Raw genomic sequence first — 13,443 nt, 5'->3', positions numbered from 1 at the left:
GGCCGGGCGGGGAGACCACCGGGATGGTTGCGCTCCCCTCTCACACAGACTGTTTTTCATAGCGAGGCATGCATACAACCATCAGTACTGAACAGATGTTATTTTATTACCTAAAGCCTTTTTTTCCTGTTTTTGAAAAAAATAAACAGGAGAGAAAAAAACAACCCCTACCAGAAAAGAGGCCTGTTTTGTTTTCCTCACCATAATAGAATTTCCATCACTTTGTGGCTTGTATGGCACCTTAACCCTTTCCTCTTGACCTGCTATCCTGAGAAGCAGAGCTCATGCTTATTGTGAGTGTGGGGCCGTCTAAGCATTTTACATTGATTACCCCTCGCTTAATTCTTAAAACGACCTCAGGAGATAGCCTACTAGTATTATGGTTCCCACTTTACAGATGAGGCTTGGGAACGTGAAGTAACTTGAGGAAAGTCACCCAGCAGGTAAGTGCTGGAGCTAAGCTTTGAACCCAGGCAGCCTCTTCCAGAGTCAGCTGGAACCACGGATACTCTAAATTGCCCTGAATGCACTACGGTGCCCAGGAAACAAACATCTGTTGAAGGCGTGAGAATAAGATAGCAGAGTTAATATGGGCACCAATGACATCTGGTGGCAAATAGGGGTCCCCAAAAATCTGAGTGCGGTTTTAAGATATTTATACTCTAAGACTCTGGGGACACCCTAGAGTGAAACAAGGAAAGAAAGATCTGATTTGGGGAGGTCAATCCTGTTGGCAATTCCACTCAATGCATCACCTACGCTGCTGGCCCGCTACTCGCCATTCACTCTGCTGGGGCTTCACGATGAGTGAGAAATAATCACTGACTTCACAGAAAAGTTAAGTTCTTTCATAATCAGTGTATTATTTTCTGATTAATTATCAAAAGGCTCAAGTAACAATGGTTTGGCCTAAGTGCACGCACACTACACAGTCTTGACACAAAACAAGCAACAAGGATTTGCTTCTTCCCTTGGCCAAATATTTCACATTCCAACACCTGCATACTGTAGGAAAGAACTGTGACGTTTCACTTATTTAATGGCAAAACATGAAAGTTTTAGCTAGAACTTTTTCATTTAAAATATTTTATACTAGAAATTATTTTCTAGTGTGAAGTTCTGAGTTAATTATCTCAATTGCCAATTTTTCTTTGATACAGGACGCTAAAAAGAAAATGCTAATCTAAATTTTATTTGCATATTTCAGTGTGAAATATAAACAAATACCATTTGTACAGTGTGGTTTTTATCTCCAAGGTCACCTTATTTGCATGTATGTTTAAAGGTGACATTTGAGATAATTTCTGTATTACCATTATACATTTTTATGAGTAAATCCCTCCCCCCCAAAACTACTGGAATGTTGCTAAAGACCAATGGGATGACACGGTTTGTGATGGTCATTCCATTAAAACCTAATGAGGGTCCCATCACTTAGCAACCACACAAAGTGCTTTGAAGGAAAGCTGACTCAAGGATAACTACTTCCTAAGAGGAAATGTTCAAAGACCAAATCAACCCCTCAATAGGCCTGAAAAATGTCTAGGGAGCCGGTGGTCCCAGTATCTAGCCATCCCGTGTACACTGCTCTGCTGGACCTTGGTAGAGTCAGATGCAGAGGTCTAGGGCTGGCTGGAACGCCGACCAGTGGGCATGAATGGATCTTACTTGGTCTAGGTGGGTGCTGTTCACTTAGCAATCAAAACATGATTCAAAGGCACCTTTTAAAAAGATTCCCAAGTCCAACTGCTTTAGGTCTTTAAAGGGATGAAAGCATGGGGATAATTTAAGTAGGCTATAAAAAGGTTAGCCCTCTGCACTGCCTGGAGACAATGCCCCTCTACCCGCTTACGAAGCTCTGCCTAACATGCCATATTGAACATCCAAAGGAATGGCCGAAGACACTGAAATCAATCCCAGGATAACCCTCCTTTGCTCAGATACTGGCAGTGCTCCGCAGATCTCTTTGTTATTTGTGGCAAGTTATTTGCATGTCTTTGGCCAAAGGGGGAAAAATGAAAAGCAGGGAATCTCTCAACTTTCTCGTCCTCTTTTGATTCATCATTTGAAAAAAAAAAAAAAAAAAAAAAAAACCCACTGCTTCCCAAACTACTGTAAAAAATAAGACTGGGAACAAATTCAAGTTAATCTCACGAGCATGTTAAAAAATAATGTTAATGTCATGTAGTTCACTTTGCCTTCCTCAGAAAAAGAGGTCAAATCTGGTATACATGCACGAACAAAATTCTAGGAACACGAGTCAAAGACAAAAACTGTACTGAAGAATTTTCAAATCAAATTCAAGTTGTTTACCATTTCATGCAAACTCACAGGGAAATTGGCTGCTTAATCTTTACATACAAGTGTATTGACTTAAGACCAAAAAAGGCACTTAAATCTGTGTTTAAACAAGCCTAATTAAGTGGGAAATTAAGACAATCATTTGGATAACTTAAGCCAAAAAATGTTGGGGCCATAATTATTTGGGTATTTCAGTAAGAGTATTTTTGCTTGAATTGTGTGGATAATTATCTTGATTCTCCACTTTACTTTGCATGTGTCAACACAGAATAAATGAACAGATGTTCTTAGAATCACTGAATACATTCATATTCAGTCAGCAGTTAGGAGCAAGTTTAGGCCCTCTTTCTCTCCAGTTGACTACTGTTTCCTAGAAATGTTTCTAAGAGCAAGGTAAGAAGCTGAGAAAGGCATTTTAAAGCAGAAATTGATTATTTATGATATACTAGGAGATGTGATCAAGCAATTAAGCTTACTCCATACGTTAAGTCAAAAGATGGTCAAAATATGGAATTTTAAATTATATTCACCAATGATGCAAAACTACTGATGTAGTAAGTTACAATTTGGCAGTGAGTCAGCCTAGAAATTCCATTAACATTTGGATTTCACTTGGTCACCAAACGAGCCACCATTAAAAAAAAAAAAAGAGTACTAGAAGCATCCAGCTCCATATTTTATAACCTACTTTCCCATTTCCTGCTTTAAAATGCCTTTCTCAGCTTCTTACCTTGCTCTTAGAAACATTTCTAGGAAACAGTAGTCAACTGGAGAGAAAGAGGGCCTAAACTTGCTCCTAACTGCTGACTGAATATGAATGTATTCAGTGATTCTAAGAACATCTGTTCATTTATTCTGTGTACTCATAAATTCTTACAGAAGTGCCTGAATCAGCCATTTGAACTGTTTGCATCATTTTATAGGTAAAAACCAGATTTGGGAGCTGCCCCAGAAAGAGTCTATATAAGAATTTTAAGCAACAATTAGAAGTCAATGAAACATGTCAGTGTTACATTATAATCTAAGACTTTAATAAAGGAAACAAAGGGAACTTGTAGAAGCTGAACACAACAAAGACCAAATGGTGAATGTTTACATAGGACAAGGGCCCTCCAGCAGCATCTTACCTTGGAGCCAGTCTCTGAAGTAGTGCAGCCACATTTTGGGAAGCTGTTTATTTTCTTCCAACATGACATACTTCACATTACTGAAACTCTTATGAAGGTCGTAAAGTAAGTGCTGGATATTCGGGTAGTCTGCTTTCTGAGTGACTATATACATGTTGTAGAAAGAGAAGTATTTGAACTGTGCAGCAATAAAGTCATATTCTCTAGTTTCCCGAGGCACAATGTCTGTAAGGTCCAGCCCATCACGCACTCGGGTGGTCCCATAAAGGCTGACCCCCAGCAGGCCCAGGAAAAGGAAGATCACCACGACCTGCAACAGAGTAAGGGGCCCGAGATCAGACCCGGAGGAACATAACCGACTCTCCCTTGACAAAGATGAGCTGTTTGGTTTATACCTCACTCTTACCATCACATTATCTGATGTACAGTGTAGGGGTCGTTCTCCCAGAGGAAAAAACATAAAATCATGGTAATTGCATTTTTTAAACAAGCGCATTTAGAATAAAATCTTTAAAATGCAAGGAGTTGACGTAAATTGAAAGAAACATTGGCCACATAGAGACGCACTCCTGTAGAAGATGAGCTCATTAAAATGGCCTCAAGCTCTAAATGGACTGACTCGTTAGGAGGCCTGAAATACATCACATCTGAGGAAGCAATCTGATGAATTCCAAAGGTGCCTGCTCTGTTATTTTTTGCAGACCGTACGAGTCTTCTGTTTTGGTAATTACCTTGGCTTTTGGTTTCAAGAGGAAAGGGGCATAGTGCTTCTCGGCAAAAGATGAGAGTGTCCACCTGCTGCAGGGGGGCTCAAGGCAGTGGAGACTAGAGTCAGAGAACTGGGAGAGCAGGTCCCTCGTGGAGCTGGTGCTCTCGGGGCTCTGGCAGCTGAGCGTGTCCTGGGCCACGGTGACGGGCTGCACGGAGATCTCGGAGCGCGGCTCGGCAGTGGTGTAGTACACGTGCGTGTGTGGGTCGTACTCTGTGCGAAGCTGCACCGTGGATTGCATGGTGATCTGGGTTTCGTGGGCGAAGCTGTGGCTGCTGTAGGGGGGCGGGGGGCTGTAGCGGGTGTTATTGTGAGTCTCTGTGTAGGCCTGGGGTTCAACCTGAATCACTCTGCTGACACAGGGGCTGAAAGAGGGGGAAATATGTTGGAATGGTATACCGAAACGGGGAAACGGTGCTTTCATTTCTGCCAATGACTGACATTATCCACTTTACACAGCTCTGATTTAGGAGCAAAACATAGCACTGAATTCCACAAACACCATCCGGTTTATCTAGCTGGACACAGACATGAGTCAATCAAAGGAGGCCAAATGGATGGTTGATCCTGAATTTGGCTGACAAAAATCAAGTTACATGCTGATGAACCTCTTAATGCATAATTCCTTAAAAAAAACCCAAAACCAAATCACTCAAAGGGTGATATGTTTTCCAGATGGTGGTTTTCAACCTTTGTTCTGCCCTAATCCATAGAGATACAACACATTCCCAACAACCAGCAATATTGGTGTGTGGTAAACAATGATCACGTGTATCACAACCTCGGGGCTGTAAGAATGTTCAGCTGAGGGAGGGGAGAACCCCAGTGACTCCGATGTCCCCCAGAGGAAGCATCCTCTGTCCATTATCTCCCCTGCGTTCATCACACTGTTAACTACGCTTCCTTCTAAGTTCACAGACTGAAAATTTCTCTAAACATTACCACTCTTTTCCCAACAAATAAAGGCCACAGGGGACCAAAAATGTACCTTGTAAAACAGCAGAAAATATCCAATCTCCTGTCTTCACGTCGATACAAATCCATGCTGAGAATTGCAGGAAAAATCAGCAGAACCATAGCAAAATTGAATACCACTACTACAGCCGCCTGGGAGAAAAAAAAAAATGTAGGGGTCACTAATACATTTCCTCCCAGTCAGAGGACTGCTTTGAAAATAAAGATGCTTTAAACAAAATCTTTCTTTCACTTTCCTAACTGAGGTGTTTAAGCCTGAAATAGATGCTGGAGTTTCTCATCACTTTGCTTCTCGTCCTTCATTAAGAGACCATTTGACTAGAATAGAGGCCCCCATCATTGCTTTCCATCTCTAATAATTCCATGAGCCCATATGGTACAAACACAGGAACTAAACTAAACCAAACTGACAAAAGCAGAACAGAGAATATGCTTGAGATGTGTTACTTTAAGATAAGAAGAAACAGTTTCCTCTTAGAACATTTCTAAGAGTTCACGTAGCCCTGATTTCTTTTTTTTCGGAGCCCTGATTTTACACTTAGAAAATTTATATATAAAGTGGATCGAGTATATCCAAACGTCACCTTTAAAACACAAAATAAAAATTCAAACACGTCCCCCGAGGTTTTTAATAGGCACATTCCAAATAGCCTCTGGAGTAGCCTGTGGGGTGTGCGAGCACAGTAACATAAAAGGTCAAGGAGAGTTAAGCAGAAATTCCTGTGTGTGATTCTAGTATGCAGAATAAATAAGTACGGATTCAAAAGTCACTCCATAACCTAGAATAAACACAGGGCTAGATTCTGTAGCGCTTTGGCAAATCTCCTGCTGACCTAGTAAAAATTACACAATTGGGCTGTTAATAGGGGAAAGTCAACAGAGGACAGTTGAAAGGGCTCTCCCATACAGAAAGGCATGGAAAGAAGCAGCATGATGAAAAATGCAACGGGAATGCTAAGTAACCAAGAAATCATCAGAGAGTTTTTTTGAGAAATAAAAACTCCTACAAGGTTTTTCAGAGAACTGCTTAGTTCTAAAACCTTCTCAAACTGGGTAAACGTTTCAGGGTGAGAAAAAGAAAACCTGATGACAACTGGTACCGAACAATACCAGAGGAGAATCTTGCAAAGGTCTCTAGATAGTAATTTGTGAATTTATGCTTGAGGTGAAATAGGAAGCCCAAGTTCTGGAGAGATGCTTTTTTCGATAATTAATTCCCTGTCAAGTCTACAAAACCAAAAAATAACCAAGAGTCTCCTAAAAATGACCCAACCCCTCTCTTCTTCGTCTGCCTTGAAAATTCCTCATCAATTCAAAATATATGAAACATGTTAACTGGCCACTCTAATGTATATAACGTACTTTAAAGACCTGCCTAACATGTTATAAGCAAATCACTATTTCGACTAGAGGATCTATCTAAGAGGCAAATAGAAAAAAGAAAAGTCAGGGCAGCGTATTGGGTACGGAAGACACAAAGATAAATAAGACAAAATCCCGCTCTCAAGGAAAGACACAGCCAGAACTATAAAAAAATTATAACGTAGGCTAACAAGTGTAGTAATAGAAGCATGCCAGGGTTCCAGAGTGGCTCAGAGGACGGGAGCATGCAGGTGGGGGTACACATGGGGATGGGGAGAGTGGCCAGAAAAGGTTTCTTGGGAGATGGAGAAGACAAAAAAGGGTTTGGGGAGGACCAGGGAGGAAGGATGCATGGAGGAAATCCGATAGGCCGCGTCTGAGTTTAAAAGCTATGCAGCACTGCTGGGTTTAAAATTCTGTTGAGGGAAGAGAAAGGAGGAGGAGGAGGAGTGATGGGAGGTCAGGTAGTTAAGTTACACACAATCCGTTCGATTCTTACAGCAACCAGGAGGCAGACGTTAGTCCTGCTGTCGACCCTTTACCTAATAAAGACCCGTGGTGCAGAGGAAGGTCACCTGCCTGAGGCTCCCAGTAAATCAGATTCAAACACAGGCGTGATGCCTAAGCCCCCAGCCCAGCTGGGACCTGGGAGTTCTCGTTAGATCTGATCACCTCCTGAAGGGACAGACATGGGGGCAGGGTTAGGATTCCTGCCCAATCAGAACATAGGGGAGAATGCGTCTGATCCTCAAGGGTTTTCCAGGAAAACTTAATCTTGGGGGGTGGAATCCTGTCAGCTTTTTTTTTTTTTTTATTACAGTCATGCTTAGAATTCAGGAGTGTAATTGCAGACAAGAAACTCTGGGCATCTCATTTTGAACAGAAGTTCCTGGGGATGAGCACAAGCCATGCAGATGTATACAGGTGGCCCAGATGTTGTGGCCAGAACAACACTGATGCTTTCTGCCGTGGCTGGGGAACGTATCTGATACCAGCCTCACCCATCAGAGAAATCTGATGGGCATCTTGCTTGGTCTCTTTGTGGTGGACATGGAGAAATGAAAGAAGAAACCCAAGGTAGCCTCCCATCTAAACTTACTGTCCAACAGCTTATTACATATATAGGTAGGACAGTTACTGATGAGAAAGTTGCAGAACTCCAACACCCTCTAAGGTGCACTGAAATAATAAAAACAAACAGCAAGGATTTCTCAGTAAGAGAGAAGTGTCGCTGCTAGAGCAAAGAGCGCTTTAAGAAGTTTCAAGTAAATCTGAACAGATGACGGTGATGATCCTGCACCATCAATTCTAATTGCTGTGCTTAAAGGAAATGTCCCATTCCCCTGCAAACCACCTACGGGTGGCCCCACTGAGACACCTGCAGAGCAGAGGGGAACTGGCCCTGCCTAGAGGGGCCCTCGTCTAAACCCTCTTACCATTTGGAACAACAAGGCATTCTGTTCTGGGACTTTTCATTGAAGAACAAATACCATTCAGTTACCAGCAAAGCCCCAGTGTAGGGCATTCGTTCTCAAAGAACTATAAACAGTGCCACTGCTTTCTGGTATAGAGGTGGCATTTGGGCAGATGGATAAAGATGGACAAGGAGGTTTCTTTGGGAAAAAAATTCTGTTTATTTTGGCAAGGTTACAAAATTGGAAAGGCTCCACAAGGAAAAATTCAAAACGTGGCTTTATTACTGGACAGAACCATTTTGGATATGTCCCTCTGAGGCTTAAGCTATAGTATCCTGAAAATACAAATACAAATGAATACCCAAAGTCACAACTTAACACAGTTACTAAAGAGAAACTATATAATGGTCAATTTCAAACGTCAATACATTTTAAAGGGAATCAAGTGTAAAATTTCTGATGGCTACTGCAAAAATCATGGCATGCTCTTTTTTCTTAAATTCTCTATTCTTCTTTTTTTTACTTTTGTTTGTTTTTTGACAGAGAATGCACCAGTATCACAGGAAGCCATTCTCTAGTAAATGAGAACTTCTAGAAGCTGTAGATGCAATTTCTAAAGTGATACTCCAGTGCCTTGGAATAGAAATGCAAAACCAACAGTATTCATTTCATCTCAGTAAGGTGCTTACCTTGGGAGAACTTAGCGTACTGGATTTTCTAAAAGGCGTAAGGAAAACTCATGTAGCTTTTCAGACCACCACACCATAGGATATCATTAAAGGAGAGTATGCCTTGATGAATCATCAGTTTGTACTGAGAGAGGAGAGGAGAAAATGAGAGAGGGGGACAAGAAGAAGAGAAGGAGCGTGAGGTAAAGCAGATAAAGAACAGCGAGGGAAAAGGCAGGCAGAGAAGGACAGAGGCAGGAGGGAGGGTCCCACTGTTACAAGACTCTAGAACAGTTTCTCAGTACCAGAATCTGCTGTATACGAGACAAGAGCAGGCTATCAAAGGGTGCTGCACACGTGCATGCCTGTGCAAAAGGCATCCTAAAACTTCAGCTGTACCAATAAATTAGTGGGCATCTTTTATTTACCTTCCATATTACTGAGCAGTTAGATATATTTTCATTTTCTTTGAACCTTGGTCCCGCTTTCAGATTTAATTTATTCATTTATTCACTCACTACTTCTATTTCTATTTTCTATATGTTTATAATAAAATGAAAATAAGCTTTTTTTAAGTATTTTTCTTTTGGGGGGCCTGGTGGTCATAGTGATGGGTACAAAACCTTACACCAAATAGTAAACAAGTCTAGTGTCCCAAATGCAGTAAGATCACTAGTTGCTTAGGCCTTTATCGGTAATTAGTGAAATAAGATTCATATCTGAAGGCTAAAAAAGAGCTGAGTGTGTTGACAAAAATATAAATAGAAACCTAATCTATGATTTGTCAATTTCTCTTCCTGGTCACAATCCTTAGAACCTTTTGGTGATTAAAAGGAGTAAAGCGGTATGAATAAGCTGGATGGATGTAACAACAGTTTTAAAAAAAAGTGACATCAAAAATAGTTTCCTTTAAAAACCTGGCCATCTCATGAATTACTATCACATTGTAAGAGAGAAGGAAAAGGGAAAGCCACTGCTCCTTTAATCTTTCTTGGAAAACAGCTGGAGCTTTAAAATTTGAATTTAATTCACAAAACCTCAATAATATCCTTGAGAAATCAAAACCCTAAACCACTTCAGGCCTAGGAAGACCGCGCCACAAACTGGGCAAGTAGCCTTCTTTATCCGCTGCGTTGACCAATTTCAGGATTTCCCACGAGTTTCAAGCAGCTGAAGAGCAATGCCAGTACTTTACACCAAGCATAGAACTGACCATAGCTGCATCCCCAGTCGCGGGAACTCTCCATTCTTACAATTCATGTTAGCTGGCTCTTTGGGAAAATATCTCAGAGGCCTCTAGATGTGAAAGGGCCTGGTTTGGAAGGAAAGAACAGAACCATGATGGACCAAATTGCTCTGCACAAGAAAGGGAGAGGAATTCTGTGTTTTCTTGGGCAGCTTGAGAGTCCAGTAGGGAACCAAAGGGAAGGAGAAGAGGGGCCAGGAAGAACAAGGAAGGACAGGTGGCAAGTAAGGGCTGGCCAAGGAAGCCCCGCAGGCAGAGGCTGGCCAACCCCTCCTCACACAGTGAGGAATCTAACGCTCAATTTTAAGTTATGGCCTGGCCTGGGCTACACTGCAACCTCATCCTCGTATCAGTGAAGTCTGCTCTGTGCAGCGGCTTTGTGTTGGGGGCTGCTTTAGGGAAATCGAGAGATGGTAGCCAGCAGGGGAAGGGGGTGAGCACAGAAGCTGAAAGTGGAGTTTAGAAGCAGGGACAAACAAGAGCTGGCTGCACCAGGGCCCAATCCAAAGGACTCCTGATTATCTGGAGTACGGGCTTATAGGCGTCCCACATGGAGTGGCCCTGGGTCATGAGGATACCCAGGCCTCAGGCTTCTGAGCTATAGGGCTTTAAAGGAAAGAAAGAACCCTAGAACTTTCTTTCAGAGGGAGTGTCAAGGTTATTGCTTAAAGAAGCATCCACCCGGGCTTCCCTGGTGGCGCAGTGGTTGAGAGTCCGCCTGCCGATGCAGGGGACACGGGTTCGTGCCCCGATCCCGGAAGATCCCACATGCCGCGGAGCGGCTGGGCCCGCGAGCCATGGCCGCGGAGCCTGTGTGTCCGGAGCCTGTGCTCCGCAACGGGAGAGGCCACAGCAGTGAGAGGCCCGCGTACAGCAAAAAAAAAAAAAAAAAAAAAAAAAAAAAAGAAGCATCCACCCAGAAGAAAGAGTCCCCAAAGCTGGCATGCTGCTTTACTTCATGGTGGTAGTACTGTAAGCACATCACTGGAGGAAAGTAGACCTGGAAGGCTCGCTGCTGAGTGCAGTGCTCACAGATTCCCCCCAGATCTAGTCACTGGAAACTCACCTGCAGGGAGAATGCCCGCAGAGCGGGAATCGGGATCAACGCAGCCATAAAGAAGGCTGTGACGTTGCTGATGGATGTGAGGGCCACGCTGGCTCCCGTGCGCTTGAGACACTCCCCGGTCCTGTCCTAAGGATGAGAAACCACAGTGCTGAGAGCTGCACAGGGCGGAGTCCCCTCAGACCACAGACTGTGTGAACAATTCAAATACGTGGCAAAATAAGACAACTGGTAGTTTACAATACTGACGTGAGGGGATAAGAAAGGGATATCTCTGGGCTTCCCTGGTGGCGCAGTGGTTGAGAGTCTGCCTGCCGATGCAGGGGAAACGGGTTCGTGCCCCGGTCCGGGAGGATCCCACATGCCGCGGAGCGGCTGGGCCCGTGAGCCATGGTCGCTGGGCCTGTGCGTCCGGAGCCTGTGCTCCGCAACGGGAGAGGCCACAACAGTGAGAGGCCCACATACCGCAAAAAAAAAAAGAAAAAAAAAAAAAGAAAGGGATATCTCTGCCTTTCCCTCTAACACCAACACTGAAATTCAAGTTTTCAGTGCTATGTATACAGTCATGTGTTGTTCATGGTTATTACTACCCAAAGCACAAAGCTGCAAGATAATGATTTAAGTAAGTTTTTAATGTGTTAAAAAGGGGCAAGGAGAAATGAGAACAAAGTAACCAAAAAACCCAAAGAAACAAATGTGCACTTTGGAACAAGTGTTCTGAGATGCTTTTAACTTACTTTACTTATCTAGAGTCAGTAACATGTCATCTGACTTGGGACTGAAATATTTACTGGGCCAGATTGAGAAAAGTGAAAGGACAAACACTCAGGAACAGAGAGGGGCTTCTGCTGTCCTCAAAGGTTTCTTCTTCTGTTTTTCTATTACCTCAAAAGGGATTCTTTTATTCTGTCCTGTTTCACTAAATGCATGCGCCAGAAGGAAAACATCATCCACACCAACGCCAAGGGCAAGAAATGGCAAAACCTGTAGTGAAAACACAGCACAGTGGCATTAGACACGTGAGGTCCAATTCTGAGAACACTACAAAGCTATTTAAAACATTGCCACCAGCACCCCAAGTAGCTTACCCAAAGGACGGCTTACATGAACTCATGTGAAGAATTCAGTTTTATCTGATAGTTAGACCCCAAAGTCTAGCAGTTGTGGCTCACGGTAGATCTCGTCCATTACTATTTCTAAGCTCCACATACAATAATTTTTTTAAGTTAATAAATGAGAAAGAATTATACTCCAATAAAGATGTTTAAAAAAAAAAGTGAGAAGGAATCTAACTCATTTAAAGCAGTGGTTCTCAGAGCGTGATGCCTAGACCAGCAGTGTTAGGAGCCGGCTAGAAATACAAATTCTCCACCCTCACCCCAGATGGACTGCATCAGAAACTCTGGGGATGGGGCCCAGCAATCAGTTTTCACAAGCCCGCCAGGTGATGCTAACGCACACTCAAGGTCAAGAACCACTACTCGAATAAATGATCTAAATTCCACTGATAAATGAAGCATCTCTAACTAATCAACAAGCCCATTTAGACCTGCCACTGTCAAGTGGTCCATTTAGAGACAGCACCCCCCTGAGAAATGGGGCATCTTAGTGGAAAAGGCTGGAAGACCCTTTAGGTGACATGGACACACTGGAGGCCAACTAGGCAAGCCCGGAGAGGGGTGTTTGTCAATGAACAGCAGACGGATGGCTCCTTTAGTACCTGAGTTGTTGCAGCATTAAAGGAAATCCCGATCAATGAGCACAGGCCCAATCCTGCAGCCACTGACAGTGCAACCAACAGGACACCAGCCAGCCCCACGGCACCCTGGGACTTGGAGCAGTCCCAGCGCAGCATGGTTAAACAGGCATAGGCAAGCTGCAAGCAGAACAGTTGGGCAGGGTGGTGGGGAGGTGAAGGAATGAAGGGGAATTGGAGGAGGGGGGAGAGGAGGAAGGGGGAGACACAAAACAAAAGCCAAACATTAGAATGTGTAAAGATTCTAATGTTTTCCCCCACCCATCACCCCAAATCAAAAGGTAGAACTTATTAAATCCAACAACAACAAAAATTTACATTACAGACATCATACGAAATGATACGAGTCAAAGATGGGCAAACTGCAAATGGTAATAAATGCTTTACACAACCACTTTTTAAACCGTTACGAAGCCGAGCTCTCTCTGTCTTGGATGCACGTGTGTGTTAAGAGCAGTTAAAAAGCAGGGGCAGTCATGGAAAGGTAAAAACTAAAAAACAAAACAAAAACGCCCCCTGGGAGAACTGAATTGATTGTTACCATCAGTAAATAGCCACTGGCCACTCGGATGACGCTGACATCAGAGAAGGACTTGAGGATGTCGTCCAGGGTTGTCGTGGTAAAGGAAAGCACCTTCTGAGTGGAGTTCTGAGCGACGCTTTGATGAACTACCTGCGGTCACAACGCAAGGATAAATTCCCAGATGGGATTAAAGCTACAATGAGCTTCAAGAGCACAGACCTCAGGTGACATGGCCCCT

General features: G+C 43.2%; 1 protein-coding gene across 4 annotated transcripts in view; it reads right to left on the bottom strand.

Moving 5' to 3' along the window:
* The window catches only part of PTCH1 (patched 1), a gene marked incomplete at its 5' end in the record, with an annotated part of 59,119 nt that overhangs the window by 20,389 nt on the left and 25,287 nt on the right, over positions 1–13,443 (bottom strand). For 3 of the 4 annotated variants that reach the window (XM_082623292.1, XM_082623289.1, XM_082623291.1), the window contains 7 exons: positions 3,429–3,738; positions 4,160–4,562; positions 5,186–5,304; positions 10,930–11,055; positions 11,812–11,910; positions 12,647–12,802; positions 13,224–13,355. In XM_082623292.1, the coding sequence (XP_082479418.1) occupies positions 3,429–3,738; positions 4,160–4,562; positions 5,186–5,304; positions 10,930–11,055; positions 11,812–11,910; positions 12,647–12,802; positions 13,224–13,355 (1,345 nt within the window). The remainder of the gene's footprint in view (positions 1–3,428; positions 3,739–4,159; positions 4,563–5,185; positions 5,305–10,929; positions 11,056–11,811; positions 11,911–12,646; positions 12,803–13,223; positions 13,356–13,443) is intronic. The other variant, XM_082623290.1, reaches the window with a different exon arrangement.

This window comes from Mesoplodon mirus (assembly GCF_964341445.2).
Source record: "Mesoplodon mirus genome assembly, chromosome: 1".
NCBI lineage: Eukaryota > Metazoa > Chordata > Mammalia > Artiodactyla > Ziphiidae > Mesoplodon > Mesoplodon mirus.
Note: the sequence above shows the minus strand (reverse complement) of the source record. Positions and strands in the feature narration are given on the sequence as shown.